Below are 25,738 nucleotides of genomic sequence, written 5' to 3' on the forward strand. Positions count from 1 at the left end.
AGAGATTTTAATAAACTAGAAAATCATAGGGGCCTCCCTGGTGGTGCAAGGGGTTAAGCACTGCACTATGAAGCAATCTGCAGCCTCTGCAGCATGAGCTCCATCCCCGCCAGCCCCATAGAAACCCACATGGCACAGCAGACCTCTCCTGGCTCGCCCCTCTGCTCCCCTCAGCAGTGTATTTCAGTCAGTCTGCCTGTTCTGCTCCCTACTCTGTCTCTGGTGAATCCTCTCACCTCCACCCGACCCCCCCACATCTCTGGCCTGTACCCAGCTCTTGAATGCATAAATAAATAAATCTTTAAAAAAAAAACAAAACTAGAAAATCATAGACAGCAGGTATTGAGATTGTGTAAGTGTATGTCAGTATTGTCTGAAATTACAGTTAGAACTATCTTCATTAAGCTGTTTGATTATATTTTCTGGAATAATAAAGTTTTGCCTCAATTTAAAAAATTAAGAGTATATGTTTAAGTTATGTAAGTTTAGGGAATTGAAATATCTATTCTTTTTTGAATCCTTCAATGTTATGATTTTTACTTATGGGAAAGTTATTTGCTTATCATCCAATCTATACTTGTTTTGTTTTTGTTTTGTTTTGTTTAAAAATAAAACAAATCCTAAAGTTTTTTTTAAGTTTTATTTATTTATTTTTTAATATTTTGTTTTATATAATTCTTACATCATTTTTCATTTTTGCACAATGTATGCATTTTCATTTTGGTTATATCCCATACAATTGCACCCTCCCTTATTTTGATCCTAATCCCTCCTCTCCTCCCCGCACCCTGTAGTGTGTCTCTGGTTTATAGTTGCTTGTTGATTTTGATTTTTACTTTGTATTAATTAGTCTTTTTCCTGGTCCCTTATTTAGGTTTTCTAAATTCCTGCTATGAGTGAGACCATCTGGTATTTTTCTTTTTCTTTCTGACTTATTTCTCTGAGCATGATCCCTTCCAGCTCCATCCATGTTGCTGCAAACTGCATGTGTTTATCTTTTTTGATTGCTGAGTAATATTCCACTGTGTGTATGTACCACATTTTCTTGATCCAGTCATCTATTTTTGGGCATTTGGGTTGTTTCCATAGCTTAACTATTGTAAATAGTGCTGCTATAAACATACAAATGCTAAAATTTTGATGAGTAGTATATTGATAATTTGTTTATGGCTAGGACCTGTGCAAAATAGGTCATTTTAAGAATGAAGTGATGTATTTCCATACATAATGTTAAAAAGTCTCCTTTCTTTAAATTCTTGGAAGGAAAATTTTTCTTAAGAATGAACAGACACATTTAACTATAATATCAAAGAGGGATGCTAAAACTCAGCAATGATATTTCTTTAATCTCACTCCTCATAGTGTCTTATCAGAGATCTTCTGGAGAGACCTGGTTCACATACATCTAACATAACATATAGTAAAATTACCTTCTCAGTGTTAGATATAAATGAACATGTAGAGACTTTTTTGTCTTAATACATATGCCAAGAGTTCCAGATAAAAGGAATTTTACCCCTTTGTAACATTACTACTATGTGTGTTTAGGAATATTAAACAAGTAAAGATTTATTGATTAAAGCAATTATTAACTTTTGTGATGAAATTCACTTTAGAATGTGTGTGTTTGAGAAAAAGATTTTTGGCATTTCACATAAAAAATCAGTGTTTAGTTTCATAACTCTCTTCTGTGCTAAATATATTCAAAATCTACCAATAAGATTATTGTTGAGATCTTTCATTGTTGAAGCACGAAGATTCCTACTTATATATCTCAAATTCAAAACAAAATTGCGTCAATACTTTCCCATTGTGTTTAGCAGTATGTAAATACATTACAAAAATAACTGTCTGGAAAGCTTCTAAATTTTCTGACTGATAATGGATGAAAGTTAACATTTTAAATATATGCTTGGCAAAAAAAAAAGTTTAAATTTTTGCTGTTCATGAAGTAAAACTTTTTTTAACATTTCAGTTTTTTTTCTTTCTGTAGTAATGTGTAAGATAATAATTGTTTAAAAATGCTTGTTTTTATATCCCTGCTGTCTTTGTTTATGTAAGTATAAAGGGATTTTGTTGTTGCTGTTGTTAATTTAGTAACAATTTTAAGGAAACTTATGTATATCTTGAAAGGGTATGTTAAAACTTGCTTTAGGAAATGATGAGCCAGCCATCTTTGACTTAATAGGAAATGGGTATTGCTATTTGAGGCCCTTTTACCTGCTAGTGTACTTTTTTTTATTGTAAGCACTATAAAATTTAGCACTTTTCAAACTAAAAGATTATACAAATGTTTAACTGCTTTTATTTTTACCAGTGTCCTCAATTAGTTAGAACATGAAACTATGTGGGACACATGCATGATTTGATTTTACTATGGGCCATTTAACTTTTGTTTTTTCTGAGACCATATTTCTTGAACATGTAGAATGAAAATGTAATTTCATACTTCTTTATAATGAAAAAAGAAAATGTATGCCCTACTAATTGTAGGGTAAGGCTATTTTTTTCTATCATGAACACAGTCTCATCATGTTAGGTAGTCTGGAAAAATGAATGTCTCTTAAAGTATGATACAACTTTCATACTCTCTCTAATATTACATATGTAGTTTTCAGAAACCACTGGCAATAAAAAGTTACATTTGGGCAGTGTAGTATGTGCAATTACGGTGTAGTAAGAAGTGGGATTGTTCGCAAGTAGTTATTCCATTTGAATTAATGCAATACGAATAGTTCTTGGACAACCTGGGTATTTGCTAAATTCTGCTTATTCCAAGATGACTATATCCTTCAGACCACAAGCCTTCAAAAGTTTCCCCCTGAAGAGGTCACTTCTGCTTTAAATTTAGTCTGACTATCTAATAGCTATAAGTCAGTTGTTTCTAACTTAGGGTTCTAAAACTACTAGGCGTTTGCTAAGTTAATGGGAATATTTGAGCTATTGGCAATATTTTAGAATGTCTATGAGAAATCACAAATTTACCATGTGCAGCCTATGCAAATTAACATAAACATAGATAGATGTCAAGTAGGGAGGTTGTTAGATGGTAACCAAAATTACACTAATCTTGCATTGACAGTGATTACCTTGTACTAATCAGAAATTTCTGCCCAATAAAAATGAGAGATAATTATTAATTTTGTGCAGTTTGAAAGAGAAAATCTTTCAGAACATGAGCTACACTAAGAAAACATGAAAGGAGTCCTTGGTGATTTAGAAAAAATGAAAGCCATCACTGCTAAGTAAAAATTGAAAATCTTAAGCATATGATTATACTTTGTTGTAAAAATTACAAAGCTTGGTAAAGAAAATTATTCAAGTTCTTTACATAAAATTCCTAATTAAGTCAAACATTTTTCTATTATTATCTTTATTAGGGGGTGTTAGGAAGAATTTTATTTTTTTCTTATTTGTGTTTAGTCCTGACTATCCTGGGTCATAAGAATTATACTATGCTTAGTTTGTAGTCGTGGAATAATTTTCTTCCCCTTGAGACTTGAGCCACAAATAGGTTTGTGTAAAAATGAAAATTAATTTCTTTTAACAGCTGTGACATCTTATGAAGATCTTGGACTGTTTGCATTTGGATTGCCTGGAAAGGTAAATTCTTTCTTTCTTGCTGTGTCCAAAACCCATTTTTTCCCCTTCTGTTTCCAGTTAAAGGAGACAAGTATATATATGAAAAAAGAAACTAGATGAGTAAAAGGATACTAAAGTGAAGAAAGACAATGATGGGAACATGAAGGGCAAGAGAAGTCTCTCTATGCCTTCCTATAAAAAAGGAAAAATAAATATTAAGTCAGCACTTAATTGTTTTAGAGTGTTTCACCTTTAATGAAAGAGAGTGATACCGTGAATATTTTCAAAAATAGTAACACTTTTCTGTTTTAGGTTTTCCTTATTAATTTTTATTATATTTTCTAACTCCCTACAGAGCCTGAAACATAGAATTAAAATTATAGTATGAATATTTAAAAAACTGGTACTTAAGTGCTGAACTGTGCTAAGAGATTATCTAGCAATCCCCTCATTTATAGGTGAAGGAACTTAACACCCAGAGAAATGGAAGGACCTATTTGTACACAGTTACATAAAACCAGTATTACATCTTAGGACTCCTGACTCTAAATCAGCTTTTTCCTTTTCAATGTAAGAGAGACAACAGTAATATTTATTGGGCAATCATTTGTAATTGGAATATTAAATTAAGAATAGAATGAGGGGAAATATATCTTCTATAGATAATCAGTAATTAAATATTATTATGTTGTGGTATTTATTTGTAAGAACTATCATTTTTATAGCCATTTTTATCTAGGCCCCAAACAGGACTTTTCTTTTGTAAATCTGTTGTTTGTATGTTTTGCTTGTTTATTTTGTTTTTAATCTAAAAGGATACTATATTTCTAGATGGCTAAACTAACTTATAAGTTAAAAGTGAGTCTGGGAGGAAAAAAACAAAACTAAATAATGGGAGGGGAAAACGATTTACATTAACTTTGTTTTTTAATATACTGAAGGAGCTATTTATATTACACTATGTAGCCTCATGATTGGGAACTTAATAAACTGAAATTTGAACAAAATGGAGAATATCTTATTTAAGGATTAATTGTTTTGTTAATCATCTCTGTGAACAATTCTCTTTCCTGAAGATCAGGATGTTTGGAATAATCATGATCAATTTCCTACATTAACAATTAATTTAATTGGAAATTAAACTGAGTCTAAGCATCATCATTGTCATCTCTATTATTCATATTAGTATCTCCTGCATTCCTAAAAGAAAATCATGTATGGTTGAGTCTCCTTTAGCTAAAACTCTAGAGTAGTTGCATTATCATTTTAGTGTATGTACCCTATTCTTAGTAGGTAGGTACACGGAAGATACACTAAATGAAGGATTGTTTTGTTGTTTGCTTGCTTTTTTCATATTTCCTCTCCCTGTTTACAGTTGGGTTGAAACTTCAGTTTTCTTCTTCCTAGATAGGATACAGATATGATATGATAGCATTGTTACAAAAATTGAAGAAATAGTTTTGAAATGTTTTGAACTTTTAAGGAAGATTTTTTAAATTGTCTATAAATTTATTTACTCAACTGAAGACATACGTAGATAAAAATACAGACTGGTTTTCTAAATCTTAATTTCTTATATTTACCCCACAAATGGAAAGATAATCATAATTAAGTTGATATTTCTTTTTATAACATGTTAATAGAAAAGAGATCCAAATTTCATATTTGGCAATAGTTGTCAAGTACATATGAAAGATAGTGTACAAAAGTCAAAATTATATTTCCTCAAATAACCATGATACTTTGGCACTGATTTTTAGATGGGGTGATATACAAAGGTTTTTTTCTGGAAAACATTAAGGTAACAAATACCACGTTTCCATAGGCATCTGGCTGTATTTTCCATCTTTATCCCAACCCTGCAGACCCTAAGGCCACTAGGTCCCCAGAGCTTAGATTATTTCCAGTAGACAAATGCTGTGCCACTGATGAAATTCCTGGTAGAGATGGATCTGAAGGATGATCTGTTCCCAATCCATGCAGGACTGAATGGTCCTAAGTAGCTCGTCAGCTTCAAACATACATTAGGGATATAGATCCACCAAGATTTAAATGATCAAAAGACCAAAGTGGAAGCAGAATGTTTAATCATTTAATCATTTCCTCTTAGTACATCTGATAACCAACAATGGATAAAGATCACAGACCAGCAAGCCTGCAGGCTGAACTTAGTCATTAGGCATATTTTGTTTTATTCATATCTTTTTAAATATTAAACTGATTATGAAATTTTGAAAGAATTGTATTTCTGACTTTTTGATAATCAGAAGATGTAGCTAGACTGGATCGTATTCTCATATGCTGCCATCTGATTTGAGCTGAGTAGCAACTGCCCCATTTTGAAAGGGACGGAGTTTCCCAGTGTACTAGTCTTTACTCCCTCCCATTGTCTTTTACCAGTTTACCTCATATTATAGAGTTTGAAACATTTTGCTTAAATTTTCAGATATGACAATGTTAGGGCTTTAGAATTTTCTGCTACTGGTTTTTCTAGTCACTGGAACAAGGATATTCAGAGAGTTGGTGTATTCTAACCTGATATACTCAAAAGACTATAGAATTTCCATGTATGGAATACATCATTGGCACAACACACCTCAAGCTGTCGCAATCTACCTCAATTTGGTAAAACCAGTAAAAAATGAAGAATGAGACCAGGTAGATTCAATTTCAGTTTTTTTGCACTTTGATAATCACTGATTACTAGCTTTTTAACACTCTTCACTGTTTAAAAATGACTGCCAAGAAAACTTTCAAAAGTGTTCTTTATAGTAACCATGGAACTATTAAAGAAAGGTTTTTTTATGTGATGATTATTAGTTTTATGTATTACAAATGGCTGGCAGACTTTCCAATTTTTCTTCACTCAACTTCTGCATCTGTTTTTTAGTAGTAGTTATTGGATTTTAATAAAATACTGGTCCTTTTATATTATTTCCCCTTTCATCTTCTGAATACATTTGTTCTTTTATAGGTGGTGGTGGCAGGCACCATAGTAATTCAAAATATTGGAGGTAAGCATTGAAAATATGCCACTTATGCAGAGATGTGATAGAAATGATTTCCTCCTTTGCTTTCTTGCTGTACCACAGGTCTAGCTAGAAACCTGAACTTTGTAGGCTTAAGTATCTTCAGAAATCCTTTAGATTTTTTTTTAAAGCCCTTTTAGGACAATAGATTCTAAATTTTGTTATAATTAAATCATTGATACCAATTTTGGTATTGGGTCTGTAACACACTTCTAAAATATTGGCTTTCTATAGTTTGACAGGGAGAGGTACAGTTTGGAAAAATCCCTCTAGTGATTCGAAAATATTTTCCCTCTACTTTTGCTCTGATCATCCCTTTTGGTGAATACTACTTTAGATGGAGTAGTGTCCTAGGGACACTAAAGTAAAGGAACTGTAAACAATCAGGTATAAACATGAAATGTCTGCTTATAACGAAAAGTTAAAAATAACCAAGTGGTTTAAATTTTAAATGAGCTGGGGGCAAATAAGATACATTTTCAATTTTTTCTTTTATCTTGTTACCTTTGAAAAATGATCTTAATATTGAAAATCACATGGAAACAAAAATTACTGTTTAACTATAGATAGTTGTTGACTAAATGTATTTAACATTTAAATCTAAAATGTGGGAATCATGTTTGTATGTTTTGTAAAGGTACATAATTCTGAATATGTCTTAATTTTTTTTTTACCATTAATTTGAGTGCTAAATAAATGCCATTAAAGAAAGATACACAGAGAAAGTTGACTCTTATACTAGATTGTATGGAGGGAATACATTTTAATCTCATTTTTTACATGTAACAGTTCAAAATTTAAAGTGACATTTAATAAAGTTCAACTCTGATACTTAACAGATTTGAGCAATTTTACTCTAAGTATTGTAAAACAAATTCCAATAGGGTTTCTTGGTCAAAAATTGACATTCCTACAATAAATTGTATTTGCCATTTTCTGCAAATCTGAACATTCATGTTTTGTTTGAATTTCATAGAAAAAATATGTTATTGAATGAGAAGAATTCTGTCTTGGATGCCATGCCAAATAGTTTCCTTAACACACAAACACTCTTCACTCTAACACTTCACTTTTTAGACTAGATGTCAGAAAAACCAGTCTCTTACTTTGTGAATCTATACAGTGTCACTGGTTTTAATATCTGCTTTAAAATAATTTATTTTATTTTAACAAGTATATATTGCTTCACTGTATACTATTTAATGTCTCTACTGTGGATATATACTTTGATATTTTCAATCCCTCATTATTCTTTCAATATGGGTATGAAGAACCATCATGTTTTGTTAGAATATGTTGAACTATTATTAAGTAATTTATGTAGAATTTTCAATTCAGGAATTTTGATCTAAATTTGTGACCTGGGCACAATCCCTGCTGTTGTATTCTGTATATTCTTCACTCTGATTCCTTCCTTGTTCTCTAATCTTGTATATAATTATTATTGCACATGACTCTGTTATGGTACGTGCTGTTATTTATTAGATTGAAGTTATTTCTGTATGTGCTTTTCTCCCCTACTACATCGTAAGCTCGTCCATATTTCCCTCCACTCTCAGAATCTGGTACAATACCTGGGACTTGTCAGAATGTCATGGAAAGGATTCCTGCATTCAGTGATAGATAAATAAATTCTTTAAGTTTGTTAATTTGCTTACTTGCTTGTTTTAGAACCTTTTCTTTAAAAGTAAATTGGAACCATTCATAACAATTTTTACTATCTTTTTAATTCGGAAAAGCTCATGGTACTTACTAAGCTTTTAGAATAATGATCTCATGATTTTCTTTACATTGGTTAAAAGCTTATTTATTGAGAGTTCATTAAGTAATAACTGAAACATATCAGATTTTTGCTTTGGTATTACATGTACATCAGTCACTCCTTTATTATAATAGAAATAGAGTATTGTCTTTGTAAGTAGAATTGGGTTGAAAGACAGGTACCTGGAATTCTGTCTACTCCAGTCTTAGCACTGAGTAGCCATGTGTTTTGGGGAAATCCCTTACCCAGACTCTTGGCTTCATTTTCCTTTTTGTTTAATTGTTAGGAGTAGGAAGGGAATAGGGATCTTAAGGTCCTTTTTTTCCCCAAAATTCAAATTTTATTAAGGCATTTTGGGAAGCATCTTAATTCTTCCAGATAATTAGAATATTTTTGTTACAGGAATGTTCACTAGGAGGGTTGAAAGATGATTTTATTTGGTTTAAAAGATGATTTGATCTTTCCTTAGGTATCTTTAACAAATCAGAAACTATTGCTTTAACAGCTTTCACAGTCAGCTGCTTTTAGTCAGAAATGTAAACAGTTTTTAGAACTACCCTTTAGGACAGTCTGAGCCTCTGAGATTTTAGTCTCGGCACATCAGTCTCAAGAAATAGTTTCTTGGTTGACATACTTGATAGATATAATGGAAGTTTTATCAGTTACTAGATAATGAAATGTATGCTTGAGAAAAAACAGGATACTTACTTTGGAGGATCTTTAACATATTGTGCATAGAATTTAATGTTACTTCTTTGAAATGGATTTTGATTTTTCTTTCTTAATCAGAAATATATGAATGTTTATAAGATACTGTGAAATGTGTAGCCTAGGCTGAATTTTTACACTTCTTATATGCCTAATATATATATAACATAGTTCACATAGCAGTTTTTCCAAGATAGAACGTTCATTATTAATATAAATGGTCTGAGTTTGTACATTGTTTAGAATGGAAAAATTATATAGTAGATTCTATTTAGGTACAGTATTCTACTAGATCTTTTAATTATACTTACAAGAACTCCTCAAGGTAGATGGTATTATTCTCATTTATAGAGGAAGAGATCAGTACTCAAAGGAAATACGTAACTTGTTTACCTTTACTCCTTAATAAAACCAGACTCAAACCTTGCTTTGTCTGTCTACTTCTAAAGCATTTATTCTTTCTGCTATAATATTGTAAATATTTGAAAATCTGTGAAAATATTAAATATTGAGGATTTTAAAAACTCCCTGGGGTCAGGAACTCAGTGTTTTCATTTGCTTTCCTAAATTGACCTTGCTTCTGGTAGAGTAACTCAGTAGGAAATATTTGAATAATTGAGAAAAATTTTTAAATTCTACTTAATAGCTTAAAATTTTGCCTCAGAGGTAATTTTATATGCTATATAAATGGCAGGAATAAACTTGAAGACCCATGGAACAATTTAGTTTAAAATTATATAAGTTTAAAAGATTGAAAGTGTTGGAGAGAGTTAGATCTTTGGTATGTAAATAGGTAATAAAGTACTTTGAAATCTGGTGTTGTTATGTTAGGTAATATGTCTTAGATTGATGCTTCATAATTCTTTTATTCTTTGTAATATTTAAGCATTGTTCAGTTTTCTTGAGATTCTGTACCTCTGATGAATCTATGAGAAAAATGAAAGAGACCTTTAAAGCAAAATGATCTTGAGTTGCATAGTCAATAAATGACCAATATTTGTTGTGTGGATTTTTCATTGGAAACCTATCCCTTACATCTCCATAATTCATAAATCTTTGTAATTTGCTCATTCATTCATGTCTTTCATGACTAGCATATTTATTATGGGAAAAAGGAAGGGAGAGAAGGAGAGACAACCTGGCCTGGTATCCTTGTAGGAAGAGAGAGCTGATCAAATGGGAAGAGAAGTCTTCACAGAATATACAAATAAGCATGTAGTTTCTTTGAGAAAGAATCTATGTAACAATTTCCCCCAACACCCCAAGATCAGTAAGGTGCTGTTAGTCACAGGACACTAATATGGTCTAGCCAACTGATTGAAAAAATCTGTCTTTAAATAATCTCTGTACTTTATAATAGAAAAAAATGAACTCACTAAATTTAGTGCTCTTATTCTAAGATTATGGGAAAATTTGCATAATGAAGAGCCATATAGTAAAATACTTCTTAAAAACAATTCCTGGGCCTCCCCTGGTGGCACAGGCGGTTGGGTGCAGTGCTGTGAAGCTGACTGCAGCCTCTGCAGCTCCGGTTTGATCCCGGCTGGCCGGCGAGAATCCCAGATGGCAAAGCAGAGCTCTCCTGTCTCGCCCGCTGCTCCCCTCAGCAGTATATTTCATCAGTCTGCCTGTTCTGTACCCTGCTCTATCTCTGGTGAATCCTCTCACCCTCCCGCACATCTGGCCTGTACCCGGATCTTGTATGCATAAATAAATAAATCTTTAAAAAAAAATTCCTGACCTCCTCCCAACACTAATGAATGGGGGCCTGAAATAGGCAGAGCCAGAGATAACCCCCAGTCATCCATTTCCTTAGGAATTAGAGTGGCATTTGCCAATAGTCATTACTGCTGGGACACAAAATCAGAAAAGAGGCATCTGGAAGTTTTAACATTTAATGCTGTTTCAGGCAAGAGAACTCTGACTGAGAGAGTTTGAGTTTGGTGGGCTACTACTAAAATGATTAACTGTAATAACAAGTATAGATGGTTTTCATATAGTTAGTCTCACTGTATTGCATGATATTCTTTTCCTAAAATCCAAGGTAAGAAGTTAGTTTCACAGTCATAATCTTGAAACAGATCATTTTGTAGACAAAAGTATCCCTAGAAATCATTCATTAAACCCAAAGTCGTTATTGGTCAAGCCGGAGAAAGTCCTATTAACTCTTACAAGTATGTGATGAAAGTGAAGTTAATTGGTGTTGTTTCAGGTTTCAAATCTTGCCCAACTCAAAACATGGAAATGTGAGTGGCTCCTAGGAGTATGTGAAATTCATATTTTGCTGTTATAACATATGACAGATCTCTAAGATAATGCATTCATTCTTAGTTCACTTAAAGATTGAGTCACTGCTACATATTGTGAAAGAAACCCAAACATTTAGTAGTGTTACTGAAGCCTATTGAAATTATTAGAATAACCCATATTTTTCAGTATGTCACAGAGACCACAAACCTTACTCTAATTTTTATTAACATCTCAGTTTGGGAATCTAAGTTTTAAGAGAAACTCAGCAACCCTCTTACATAATCGTACATCATTTTGAAATAAACAGAATATATATAAAATCATTTTCTGTTGATAACTATACATATTTCAAATTGTCAGTATTTTTACATTCATGATTTAATATTAGATAAGTTAGAAACTAATAAGTATTCTTATAATTTTTTTTTTGTAGGCTAGTGAAATCTTAGAAGTACTTTTTGTTGTCTCCTGAGAAACAGGTTGGGCATGCTGTTACAGCGCCATCTGCTGCTCGGCTCATCTGTAGTCAAACTGCTTTTTTTTTTCTTTTTTTTTTTTGGTCATCCTAGATGTCTTCAGTTATTTCTTGATTTTTTTTTTAAAGATTTATTTATTTATACAGGAACTGGGGTACAGGCCAGATGTGCAGGAGGGTGAAAGGATTCACCAGAGACAGAGTGGGGAACAGAACAGGCAGACTGACTGAAATACACTGCTAAGGGGAGCAGCAGGCAAGACAGGAGAGGTCTGCCGCGCCATGTGGGTATCCCCCCAGCTGGCTGGGATTGAAACTGCACTGCAGAGCCTGCAAACAGCCTCACAGCACCACACTCAACCACCTGCGCCACCAGGGAGGCGCTAAAACGGCATCTTTTTTGAGCTACAATGGTCTTATCCAGAAATTCAAGAAAGCACTGCTTTAGAACAGAAGTATAGAAAATTTAGGAGAGTCTTTTTTTGATAAAATTTATTGATAACATTTAACTTTTAAAAGATTTTAAAAACAATGTATTTTTTATTAATCATTTTTATTGAAGTTTAATTATAGGATTTTCAGAAGAGTGAATATTCTGGTCACTATTAAAATCTAAGGTCTTGGTAAATAATAAAAACAGAGATACATATTTTCCTGGATTTATGGGGGAACTCTTCCCCACCCCATATATTTAATTTTCATATCTGCACATATTAGAGAAATGATATTGTTTTTGAGGTTAAAAAAAAGTAGTCCTTTTTAAAAAAAAGAAACTGTTGTGTACAAATCTAGGAATAGATTTTCAATGGCATTTGGGCATTTAGTAGGAGCACCAGGTTAATAAGACATTGACTGGATTAAACTAGTTGTTATCCAGCCATGTTTGAAATAAAATTGAATTTATTTAGTGGGAAACAATTATTTTCTTCCCTAGTACATTGGTTTTGTTGGGCTGGCTGACTAATCCTTTAAGAAGTTGCTGAACTTCCTCCAAGTGCTGAAAACCTAATTCTGTTTTTAAAATAGCTGTATGTAATCTTATCTTCATCCATGTATTTTAAGTGTTTAATAAAAAGAATCATTAATTTTCTAAATTAATGCTTTGTTAGGCCCAAATTCCAAGTGAGGCAGTGTCTTTTTTTTTTTTTTTAAATGGAGTCCTAGGAAAAATAGTGCATAAGAATATAGGGTTTGTGGGGGAAGTGATTAGTTATTGCTATTTTTTTTTTTTTAGATTTCAGTGTAGTGTTAATATTTCAACTGTGAGAATGGGAAAGTTTCTTTTCTGAAATACAATCACAGCTGTGATGCAGTAGAACCATAGTGGTAGATGTAGGAGAGTGCTATCGCAAAACTCAGCTTATAGGAGGAATCTGGGACTAGTCATTTCACTAATCCAGCAACAGAACAGAAATGAAATACACTGAAAATATATCTCAAAGTGAAATGAACATTCTAGGTGTTCTTAAAGCTTCTAACTAATGTTTCATGTAATAGAGAATCTTTGTTTTCCTTGAACCCAGCTGTCAGCATACAGAAACAACTTGTTTAAGTGCTGATGAGAAAGGAATAATTCTGGGGAATGGTCCTTTTGATAGATTTTCCTTTGCTGTGGTGGATTTCTTCTTCATGCTATACTTTTCCATACCATTGTAGTCAATAGTGCTATTTCCTTAAGCCAGACTATTTCCAACATCACTAGCTTAGCTTGGGAAAGTTACTTCTTTGAGCTTTCATTTCTTCATTTGTGAAATAAAAGCCCCGAAGGTTTCTGGTGAAGGTCAAACAAAGAAATGACTTACAAATCATGTAAGATACTGTCAAGTGTATAATAGGTAGTATCCAAAAACCTAAAGTGTTTGCTGGTCTCATGGTTCTTTTCTCAGAGTCCTTTCTCCTTTTCTCTGTTTCTGAATTCTCTCCCCTCACCCTTCATGCTCTCAACTCATGTGTTTCTCTTTATGATTAGATCAACCAATATTAAGACCTTACTATTACCTAATCGAATTTTACCCTATTTTAGTGATTTCTTAATATATCAGTTGCTTTTTCACATGGTTCTGAAAGAATACTCTTTAACTTTTGTGTTTTGGTTAAGTTGACAGGTATTTTAATTTCCTTCCCAGGGCAGTTTCCATTAAATGAGTTCTATTAGTTGTGTTTAAAAAGAAGGAGAAAAGAATACCTATTTAGTTAATGTGGTGAAACTAAATGATTTGTAATGGCTGAAACCTGTCATCAAGGTATGTCTTCTAGCACTAATTCTGGCTTTGGTGGTGTGGAGGCCAGAACTACTTAACTGTGACCATGGCTCTTATGGATGATGCTATTACAGCTACTAATTTAGAGTACAACGTGGTATGTCTTGTATTAGGAGTCTATGCTATGTATTGATGTCAGCAAAAATCATTTACAAATTCCTGCTTATGACCTGTCTCTAATACAAGTTTTTAAACACTTCCTTATGCCATTAATAGAAGACATGAGGCAAAAGGTGTGGCAGACAGCTGTTTGATCTAGTGAACATTTTGGTTATAAGCAATGGATATATGAGTTTTCCTATTGATTATAAATATTTAAAACTTTCCAGTGTATTTTATTGAACTGATTGTTCTCTTTATGTATGTGTATTTGGTAATCTTTTTTGTTTTACCTCTGTATTATATATAATGTGTTAGTCCTTACATGAAGGTCTTATTGCTTGTGGTTAAGAAAAAATAATTTGGACAGTGAAGAGGATAGTGTTCTTCTTTGTTTTACCTAATCAGTGGAGGTTTTCTGTGGTTTTGTAGCTCTTAAAACAAGCACCAGCATTCTCTAATAAAGAAGCAGTATTTTGCATGTTTTATTATGTTTATATCATGTATACTGAGATCTTTTTTGAGAGAAACATATGTTTAGTGAGGTCGTATTTCTTGAAATATACATGATTCTTCAGACTGGAATCTAATGAAATAGGATTCCCGTTTAAAAACCGAAGAGTTAAGGCTACAGCAAAGGATAAAAGCGATCAAATGATTAGCCAGGGGCTAATAGAAATTCTGGGAAGAATGACAGATTGTATATTAGAAAGAAATATGATCTCATATTCATTGAAGCTTTTTACAACTAAAGATCTAAAAGAAATAATAGAAAATTACTGAAAGAGATGAATGTCTGAAACTTTAGAAATGCATGTGGTGTTGGATTAATCCAAACAAAAAGACTGATGGGCAGATAATAAATTGCATTGTGTAGGAAGTCTGCATTCCTTGTTTTCAAGGTACTTTTTCCCTATGAGATATATTTAAGTAGCCCTAGGACAGTTTCAGAAAATTTAATTCATGATTTGCATCATCATTCCATATGTGTATGCTTCTTTGAAATAGATAAAAGTATTATAAACAAAGAGCCCAAATTTTTGAGGGGGGGTTTAATTTAAATCTTCTTTCTGTTTTGTCCCCAAATGATTTCACTTTTTTTTTTTTTAGGAGTGTATGAGTAATATACAGCACCTTTTCACATAGAGTCAAGTTTAATGCCTTGTAGCTAAAAAAAGTTTGCAGAAATGCACTGTTACTTTTGTTGGGGAAAAAGCTATACTTTAACAGCTGTGCTTCTGCTGGGGAAAAAGAAATAGTCATAAACTGGAAAATGTGCACATGTATGTTTTTGTTACAGAGAAGTGATTATTTATTTAACTGTTCTAAATTTTGCTTTGCCGTAGACACGTTATTTTACTAAAAAAATTCTAGATTGTGTCTGTGTAAGTATTGTCATCTTCATATAAATTTACACAAAAACCTAGTATTTATCCTTTTTATTCTCCAGGGTTAAGTGGTCACATAGCACTATAATAATTGTGAAGAAGTTCAAATACTTTTAAATATGTTGATTGAGAAATGTACATTCTTCCTCTTAAACTATTTGAGACTTCTTACCAATTTTCCTCAGATTTTTGCTATTCAGACTTGATGTTTCATTTGTGTACTTAGTGCTTGTAGGTCCAAGGAAAATATGAAATATTTCCTGAAATATAAATAAGCAATAAAATTAACATGCAAACAATATACTCTTTATTCTTCATGGACATACTATTATTGGCTCTTGGTAATCTCTCTTATTAGTTGGGGGTAAGAGAGATTATTACTTTGTTAAACTGAAGTTCTGACTGAAATCATCTGGGTTTCAATATACTTAAGCATTTGAGCTTAAAGTCAAGTATTTACAAACAAATGAGTTCTGTATTTTGTAACCATATTAAAACACTTCCTAGAATATGATGAAAGGTTTATGATTGTTTTTTCCTAATAGCTGCATTATAAGTAGAATCATTATTAAAATGCTATAAAAGCTGTCTCTCTCAGATAAAATGTGAGAAATCCAGAACAAGTTCAAATCCAGAACCATCGAGGCAAATGTTCGGTCTAGTCAGATAAAATGTGAGAAATAATACTAGCTTCAGAATTAGATTGCATAATACAGATGAGCCTTGTTAATAAAATGGAAAAAAAATGTAAGTTTTGTCTCTTTATAATACTTAGTGCCTTCCCTTGAATCTTTTATAGTCTATTTTAGAGGATGATTTTAAATGTAACTCATGCATTCTGTTTTTGTTTTATAATAATATAAGTCCATAATGTTGGGCAGGGTTGGGGGAATAGCAGCGGAGAGAGGTAGGGGGAGGGGGGGAAGAGGAGAGGAGGAGGGAGAGGGAAAGGGGAAGGGAGATTCTTAGAAATGTACAGGGAGGTCTTTAGTAATAAGGAACAAATAAAGTTATAAGCTATGTTTATTAAAGTTCTGTTTCTGTATTAATTGTTGCTGTAGTCATCTCTAATATCTTGGAAGGGATGATAACACATGAGTTTTTGCAAAAAAAAAAAAAACTTCAAAATTTCAATTATAAATTGCTTATGATCAAGTTCCTTTCTTACCTTGATAAATAATTTGCCTTTTCCTTGTAATGGAAATGAAGGATACTTAATGAACTACCAGTCAGTCATTCCTCTCTGCAGGGCCTATCTCTATTCCTGGTGAATGTATGTCTGTGAGGAGGGTACAGCATGAGTTAATTTGTCACACATTGTCATAGGCCTAGTGGACATCTGTGTTTCTGTATGGATTATTCTTTAAATGGTTAAAATTTATGGAATTCTGATAGATTTTTAATTCTTTTGCAGCTATGTCATCTTATCTTTTCATTATTAAAACAGAGCTCCCTGGTGCTATTTCAGAATTTTTGTCTGGAGACCATAGTGGGTAAGAAAAAAAAATTTCACTCTGTGTGTATTAATTTCTTAATTCAATGTTTATTAAACTCTAGTGGGAAATAAAATAAATGTTATTCCTATCTTCAAGACACTTGCAAATTAGGCCGGGACATAGTAGTCATAGAGAATAAAACTCTCAACAGACATTTATTGATCTGTTACGTACAAATAATTGTATTGTAAGCCATGTGAAGCACCAGGTGTACCCTTGTATTCTGCAGAGGAAAATTGGACAGGACAGGTATGAACAAACTCTTGGAGAAGAATATTGGAGAAACTCCTGGGGATATGAAAGATTGGATTGGGGGCAGGTTTGGAGGCTGAAACCACTAATAGTAAAGGTCTTACACACAAGAGGTAAATGGATAATTTTGCTGTCACTTCTCAGCAAACTATGGTGATAAAGTAAGTCAGTGATAAAGTTACAACTGTATTTATGTGACATTACTACTATGAAGCATGATTTAAAAAATCATTTGCAGGAGCTTAATTATTTCATTTCCTGTTTTTTAATGATATTATAAATAATACTAAACCACAGTATACCTTCTTTCTCCTTATTTAAAAAAAAAAACCACTGGGTTCTAAAGACTTAATTCATCTTTTTTTATGGGAAAAACAAATTAAATTTACTTTTCCTTTAACTACATGGAACAAGAATTCTGAGGGGGAAAAAAAACTTGAAAAGGCAGGAAAAATCCATTTAATTTTCTTAATGGTATTTAATATAATTTCTATAGAACAACATAAAAACCTGTCTGACTTTTAGACTTTCATATTTGGTTGTATTATTCCAGTATTTGAACTTGTTCTGGATTGCAGGGCAAGTTTTCCAAATTTAGTTTTTAGAGTGCATTACTTGGCTTTCATTAAAGAATTCTACTATGACAACTGCAAATAAACATTTGTAAGGGAAATATGATATACTTTAGATCAACTAGGAATCATCAAGCAAATGTGGGTGCACAAAAGGTAGGTAGGTAGATGTCTTCAAGATTGTTCATCGTCAGAAGATACTGTGCTTTTTTACATAGTTCTTTACAGTTTATAAGATTTCCACATTTGTTACCACATTTGATGTTCACAGCTACCTGTTTTATCTACTTTTAAGTTTATGGTCTTAATAAACAATTGCTGTAAGAAATAGTTCTATAAAAATCCCTTTTGTGTTTGCTGTAAAAATTTTGAGAACAACTTCTGTGCCTCAAAAAAAAAAAAAAATCCTGTGTGATAAATTTCTTTTATAATATGGGGCTAAGAACTGAAGCCAGTATGAAGTGGAATAAGGAATGTTAGACTCAGAACAAGGAGATGTGTGTTCTATCCATTTCATATTCAGAAACTCAGGAAATTAATTGGACTTCTTTTGGCGATGTAACTTAGTTTAAGCTGTAGGTTCTTCACCATTTGTTTTACAAGCAAAAATAAAAGTTAACTCCCATCTCACATTAGAAAATTTACAAAAATGTTATTTTTATATGTCAGAATGGGCTTCTAGAACTGTATGCTTCAACATACTGTGGCTAGTTTACATCATCTCTGTTATGATCTTTTAAAATTGAACATCTTTTAACAGCTTCATCCTCTTTTAAATGTAATATATTAACTTCTTTTGGATTTTAAAGTTTTGAAAAACAGTAAAGGGCTAATTATATTAATTGGTTAGACCACAGATAGATCACTGGTTTTTAAAACTGCTGTAAAATAATTAAGAAACAAATGTCATGATAATTGACTTAATATCTAGGGCAATTTATTTCTAGAGTTTCACAGCAATATTTCTTCTGAAATCAATAAGATATTATATACTTTTAGGATTTGACTTACAATAAATTGTATTTAAGATTTTTCAAGTCTGCTTATTTTCTGGGTTATCTGTGAGATTTGATGTACCTTCGTAAAATATTAACCTTTATGAAGATGTTGAAGAGGGACTTTATGTTTGTAATAGTTTAATTTAAAAAATCACTATTAGAAGTCAGAAGCTATAATACTTGTAGCAAAATTTTATGAGACATCTATATTTTAAATAGAATAACTTGCATTTTTAAAATCTATGGCTGTTAAAAGTTGGAAGCTCTCTGTTAACATTTAATGATCTTGTCAGGGGAATATGATTGACACAATTAAGTTGTCTTGCATTTGAGTTACATAATTGATATGGGATGTGAGTAAGATCCTAATTCAGAACATACGATACTCCTGTTCCATTCCATTCGAGAATGAAATTAAAGCAGCTTATAAATAAATCTGGTTTTCATTAGAATATGGAAAAAAAACCATGTGCATGCCAAAGCATTTGCAATACAGCTAAGGATTTATGCTCTATATTTCATACTTGGAACATTTTTATCATATAGGATTAAATCCACAGATCAAACAAGTTTTCTAGGAAGTATAAAACTTTTTACTCTAATTATTTTGGCTTTAAGAGAATGCATATTTAGATCACAGTAGGAAAACAGCGGTTCTGTTATATCACCCTTTTTAACCCCCCTTAGGAAAAAACTTAAGGTTAGTATAGTATATAATTTTGAAATGTTGATTGATATTTATATCTGTATTTATACTTAATATTTGCTTTTTGGGGTTTCTTTTTATTGGTTTTTATTTCTCAGATTGGGGTTTATTTTGTAAGTTTAATCATTTCTGTCCTTTGGAAAATATTCCTTGCCAAACACAATTCAGTTGACTGTGACATACTCATGAAGTCTATAGTAAGTTTACTACGTGTTACTGTATTGCCTTTATTGTTGGTGAATGGCAAAGCACTGTATTTGTAATTGGCCTTGTTAAGATAACTTAATAAGGGAAAGAAATAATAAACAGTAGTCAAGCCAGAAATAGAGAAGTTATATTTTACAATAAAGTTCTTTTTTGTAGGAATTTAAAGTTCAAGCCTGTGAAAAACAAAGTGTAAAGAAAGCATAATCTTGAAATAAATGAGGCAGTATCTGAAAAATACCATAAACTCAGACGATGGAAGGTAAAGCGTATTCCTGCTGCTTCTGTCACTAGGTCACCATCATCCTTTTGCTGATTTTACAGACATATAAAGTGAGGCTGTTGAGCCAGATGATCTGTGGTGTTTCTCCTAGCTCTCACATTCCATAGCTATGATTCTGAGATAACTGCTGAGAGGAGGTGAAGTTATTTTCAGATGCACAGTTCAGTGCTTTGCATAGTCAAGTGGCTTCTATGGACATGGCTGAATTGTGATCTGAAATGGTATAAAGTAAAAAAGTATACTATCAGACTATAAGTTACAAAGTTGACTATAAGTTACAAAGTTCTGGATTTTCAAATGTTCCTTTATTCTTAGGAAAGAGAAAAGAGGCTCTCATCCTGAGAATTAACACGCTCCCTTTGCACAGCTCTGCCTTCACAATAGCAGGGACAGCAGAACAGATGGAATCTGCTTTGGTGCTCCTTTGGGTCTTTTTTCTCCTGGTGCTGCAACTGTTAGATCTGATATTGGATCCCAGAAGGAAGGAGATTTCAGACATAGAGCCCTGGGCTTTTTGCCAGCTTCAGAAATTTAGTTGCCAGGTGTTCCTTAATGAGGGATATTTTGAAGTACCCATTTTGTTTCTCACTCAAGACTGATGAGAAGATGAACATGCCCAGTATCATTTTATATTTTTAATATGTGTATTCTCTTAAGAGCTCCTGCATACCAGGAATAGAGGGTACGTGCACAATGCAGAGAGCCCAGCTTTTGATCCATTAGAGCTAGAGCTACTTGTGCATAGGTTATAGCTTCCAGCATGTGCAATTTCTAAGACATAAATTAGGGTGGAGAAGAGAAAGGTATGATCATGGTGCTATTTCTACTGTTGATCCTTCTCTTGTTCTGTTAAAGAAGCTGTCAGTACCCAGTAGTACCCATTAAAGATACATTAGAGATGACTCCCTTATAAATTAGGCTGTAAAAAAGACACAATGAATCATAAAACCTTTATTAGAGGTGGAAAGATTGAAACTTAGATAGAGGAAAGCTCTTCTCTCCTTCCCTCCCTCTCTTGTGCCTTCTTTTTCTATATAAATGGCATATATCATTGTGTAAGTTTAAGGTGTACAAAGTATTGATTTGATACACTTATATATTGTAATTTGATTACCACCATAACTAACACCTCTATCATGATACATAAATATTTCATTTTCAATGACATTTAAGATCTAGTCTCTTAGCACCTTTCAAGTATAAATATGGTTTGTTAACTATAATCACAATGTTGTACATTATTTGCTCAGAATTTATTAATCTATCTGCACATTTTTATTATTGAATCAATATATCTCTATTATCCGAGCCCCTGATAACCCATCATTCTACAAGTTCAACTTCTTTGGATTCATCATGTAATTGATTTATACTACCTGTCTTTCTTAGTCTGACTTATCACACTTAGCATAATGCCCTCCTTTTGGGGCAGAGTCCTTTTCTGACTTTGGTATTAGGGTAATGCTGTCCTTGGAAAATGAGTTTTGGAGTGTCCCTTCCTCTTAAGGATTGGTATTAATTTTCTTTACTGTTTAGTAGAATTCATCAGTAAAACCTTCTGGTCCTGAGTTTTTCTCTCTTGGGAGGTCTTTCATTACTTATTCAGTCTCTTTACTTATTATTGGTCCGTTCATGTTTTGTGTTCTTGATTCAGTCTTGGAATTTTGTGTGTTTTTTTCCTAATTTAATGTGATAGTGGGAGACTTGGCTACCTGATAGAGTAAAAGTATCCCTGTTGCCTTAGATGTTCCCAGCTTTCATATTAGCATGAAATTTACTTTGTCTCTGTTGTACACATGTGTGTATTTCAGTGTGAAAATATGACAGCTACTTTACAAAAAGTAGAAAGATAGCGAATGAAAGTTATACATGCCATTTCTTACCTAACTACTATTACCATTTTATTTCCTTTGATTTTCCAAAAAAATAATTTTAAAAACATAATTAATAATCACGTATTTTGTATTTCTATGACTTAACATTTTTCATTTTACTAAATTGTTATTTTTTAAAAGCTACTTAGTGTCCTATTGAATATGCTATTATTGACCTAAATATTATAGGATTTCTCCCAGCTTCTTAATATTATATTACTATTGTGTTCATAGAAAATTATTTGAATTTTCAATTATTTTCTTAGTTTCTTAGAGTAGATTGCCATACTTTTATTACTCTTGCTGCATATTGTTAATGTTTTTTCTAGAAGATAGTGTTAATTGACAAGATCACTAGTAATATATGAAGGGCCAGTTAAGCCTCATCCTTGAATATTATTTTTATTTTTATTTTTTTAAAGATTTATTTATTTATGCATACAAGAACTCGGGTACAGCCAGAGGCATGGGGGGGTGAGAGGTTTCACCAGAGCAAAGTGGGGAATAGAACAGGCAGATTGACTAAAATATACTGATGAACGGAGCAGCGGACGAGTCAGGAGAGGTCTGCTGCTCCATGTGAGTTGCTCCCTGGCTGCAGTGGCTGTGGATTGCTTCATAGGTTGCGTCTTAATCCCTTGAGCCACCAGGGAGGCCCTTGAATATTATTTTTAAAATAATTTTACCTGTTTAATTTAACAGCCTCATTATTTATTGCTTTAATTGGCACCAGAGATTAGATTTTCTTTAGATGTATTTACTTGTACTTCTTTTGTGAATTATTTGCTCTTTTTATTCTAATCTAGTCTTAGGAAGTTAACTTGAACTTCTAGAAATTTCTACACATGTATTTTATACTGAAAAAAACCATTAATATGAAAACAAGGAGGAAATAAAAATTGTTCCTATTGTACAACATAGAAATATGTGCTTTTGGTATTTTAAGAATATCTTCTTATACTTCTATGTGCATACAACTTTAAAAAAACCAATCAAAATATACCATCACACTTTTAATTTCCCTTTTTCATTCAATATTCTAGTGCCTTTATATAAAATATTTGATACCCTTTTATACTGGTAATTCATGATCTTTCCTGAAAATCTGAAAAATATGGAACTACTTTGTTACAATATCTACAAATATATTACAGATTCTTTTCATTTTTATTAATTCTTTCATCAAAATTGCTATCATGGGTGCAGCAGACCTCTCCTGCCTCGCCCGCCTCTCCCATCATCAGTGGGATGGTCCCTCTGCCTGTTCTGTTCCCCACTCTGTCTCTTGTGAATCCTCTCACCCTCCCACACCTCTGGTCTATACCCCAGCTCTTGTACAAAAATAAATAAATCTTTAAAAAAATTGCTATCATGCTATGTGTATTTATATTTAATAAGTAGTTATTATCACATGAAAAATATTCTTTTTTATGATTGTCCCATAGTCCCATTGTTTAAAGTTGTCATGTTTGTTTCCAGTTTCCATTCTTTTAAATGTTTTTAATAAATTTATTTTGAAATTTTTGCTAATTTAGTAGTTGAAATGATATCTCATTGTTTTGATATATTTCTTAAATATGAATTCATTAATAACAATAGCAGGATCCCACAAGAATATATTTTAACAAAAGGAAGTCAGTTTTTCCTAATGGGTGGTTTTAATGATTTGGGGGTGTGTGTGTGAGTAAGCGAGTGTGTGTGTGTGTGTGTGTGTGTACACAAACACTAGAATCTTGTGCCTAAAATAGGACTGTTTTTTCTACTAGGTCGTGGTATCTTGATGGACAAACACTACTAATTATCATTTGTGTTGGCATTGTGTTCCCTCTTGCACTTCTTCCTAAAATAGGTAAGTCTTTCTAGAAGAGGAGATGATTTGTTTAGTAGAAAGGAAAATAGAAAGAAAATATTAAGGGGCTTTAAAACTTCATGGTACCACATTTTTAGTAGAAGTGGTGGTTGTGAATAATTTTAAATTTGGCCATACTTTAGGTTGTTCAGCCTTCAGCCCTGCCCACTTAACCTATTACTTGGTTTGCAGTAGTATTTTGTCTGCCCCACTAAAATAAAATCTTTACAGTGGAACATTAAAGAGCAGCCTTTCCTTACAGTGTACCATTAGTGGTAAGCCAGTTCCAATTCTGCTCTACAGGGCTACACAAATGATCTGTGACAGATAGTTGGAATGTTGTTATTCTTAACCCTAAGCCCCAGATACCAAACACTGTAATAGAAAACATGCCCAAGATGTATAGCTTTAGCTGTATGTTAGGATCACTTTCCTTATAAATTGCTTTTTATTTTACTGTTATTTTACAGGATTTCTTGGCTACACAAGTAGTTTATCATTTTTCTTTATGGTGTTCTTTGCTCTTGTGGTAAGTTTGAAATACAGTGTATTGCTTATCTCACTAAATTTGAACTCATTGTATTATTTTTTTTTCTTTTAGTTCTGTTTTGTATTGGGAAGGCATCCCATTTTATTTTAATGTGTTATTGAAAGCACTTTGTTCCACAAAATTATTTCCTTCTCTGTATCTATTTTGAAGAGTCTTAGCTAGGGCAGTACTTCAAATTCAGTATCTCTTATGGTCGACTAGAGAGGAGAATGTACTAATTGTGTTGAAACCTTAGATGAGTAAAGTTCTTTGTGTATGTGTGTATAGTGGTTCATTTTTGTATAGTAGTGTGTATGTATGTATGTGTGTGGGGCACTCAAGCATGAGAATCAGGCTAGTTCTAATCTGTAAAATCAGTTTGATTCTAGTCATCTTAATTTTGAACTGTTATTCCATCAATGAAACCAGAGCTTCTGGGTATTAATGGTTGAGGACATCTAATAAGATCAGGCTGCCTGAATTCTATCTGGTCTGGTTTATTTAGCATAGATTAGTTCTCATAGAAAGACTACTGCAAAGAAATATTTTTCTTCACATGTGGAATACATTTCTTCTTACCTTAAATTAGTTCATTTTTATATACACAGGGAAGATATCTATTGGATGGTGAACTTAACTTATTTTGATATTTATAAAATAATATGATAAAAGAATTTGAATGTCCAGTATATCCTTTCAACTACTCAGAGAAAGATTTTAATATCCCGAAGATAGTATCTTGGTGTGAAGTTTTGAAAAGATTTTGCATAGCAGTTTATTAATCAGTACCAAAGTGTCAATTTAGGTCAGATTAAACATTTTAAACCTGCCAAGAACATAGGTCTCTAAGTGATTTGATTGAACTCTTAAAACCATAAGATTGATTAAACTCTCCTTTATGATTGGGAAATGAATACAAGAAAAATGCTATCCAGAAGAGCAAGACAGCACGTCAGTAACTAAACCATATTAACTGCTAGACTTCTGAGCTGTTACAACAATGTAGTATGCCTTTAACATAGCCTAAATTATCTTCTAAAATACATAATAAAGCAACTTTAGAATACCTAAATGAAGTGAAAGTGATCCTAATTGCATTGTACAGAATTGTTTATACTTTAATGAATGTTTTTAAAACTAAAAGTACATAATGTGTCCACAGTTAATTGTTTGTTGAATTTATTAACATAAAAGTCATTGCCCTCCCTACAGTTGTCTGAAATATCTTACAAGTATGCACTGCACAGATACCTTCAAAGAAATTTTTTTTCTTTTCTTCAAAGAAAAATTTTTTCCTAGAGAGGAGTACGTTCTCCTCTCTAGTATGATTGGCATGCTGTACTGTATAAGTTTAAGAAGTATAGCATAATGACTTGACTTACATATGTGTGAGATGATTACCTAATGTTTAGTTAACATTC

The 25,738-nt window shown here is 32.4% G+C and overlaps 1 protein-coding gene across 1 annotated transcript in view; it reads left to right on the plus strand.

Annotated features, from left to right (window-relative positions):
- SLC38A6 (solute carrier family 38 member 6) overlaps positions 1-25,738 on the plus strand; it is a gene marked incomplete at both ends in the record, with an annotated part of 53,174 nt that overhangs the window by 13,509 nt on the left and 13,927 nt on the right. The window contains 5 exons of the mRNA XM_084239558.1: positions 3,551-3,603; positions 6,557-6,596; positions 16,969-17,047; positions 23,706-23,788; positions 24,259-24,317. Coding sequence (XP_084095684.1) covers positions 3,551-3,603; positions 6,557-6,596; positions 16,969-17,047; positions 23,706-23,788; positions 24,259-24,317 — 314 coding nt within the window. The remainder of the gene's footprint in view (positions 1-3,550; positions 3,604-6,556; positions 6,597-16,968; positions 17,048-23,705; positions 23,789-24,258; positions 24,318-25,738) is intronic.

The sequence above is a fragment of the Talpa europaea genome, assembly GCF_964194135.1.
Source record: "Talpa europaea genome assembly, chromosome: 8".
In the NCBI taxonomy this organism is placed as follows: Eukaryota; Metazoa; Chordata; class Mammalia; order Eulipotyphla; family Talpidae; genus Talpa; species Talpa europaea.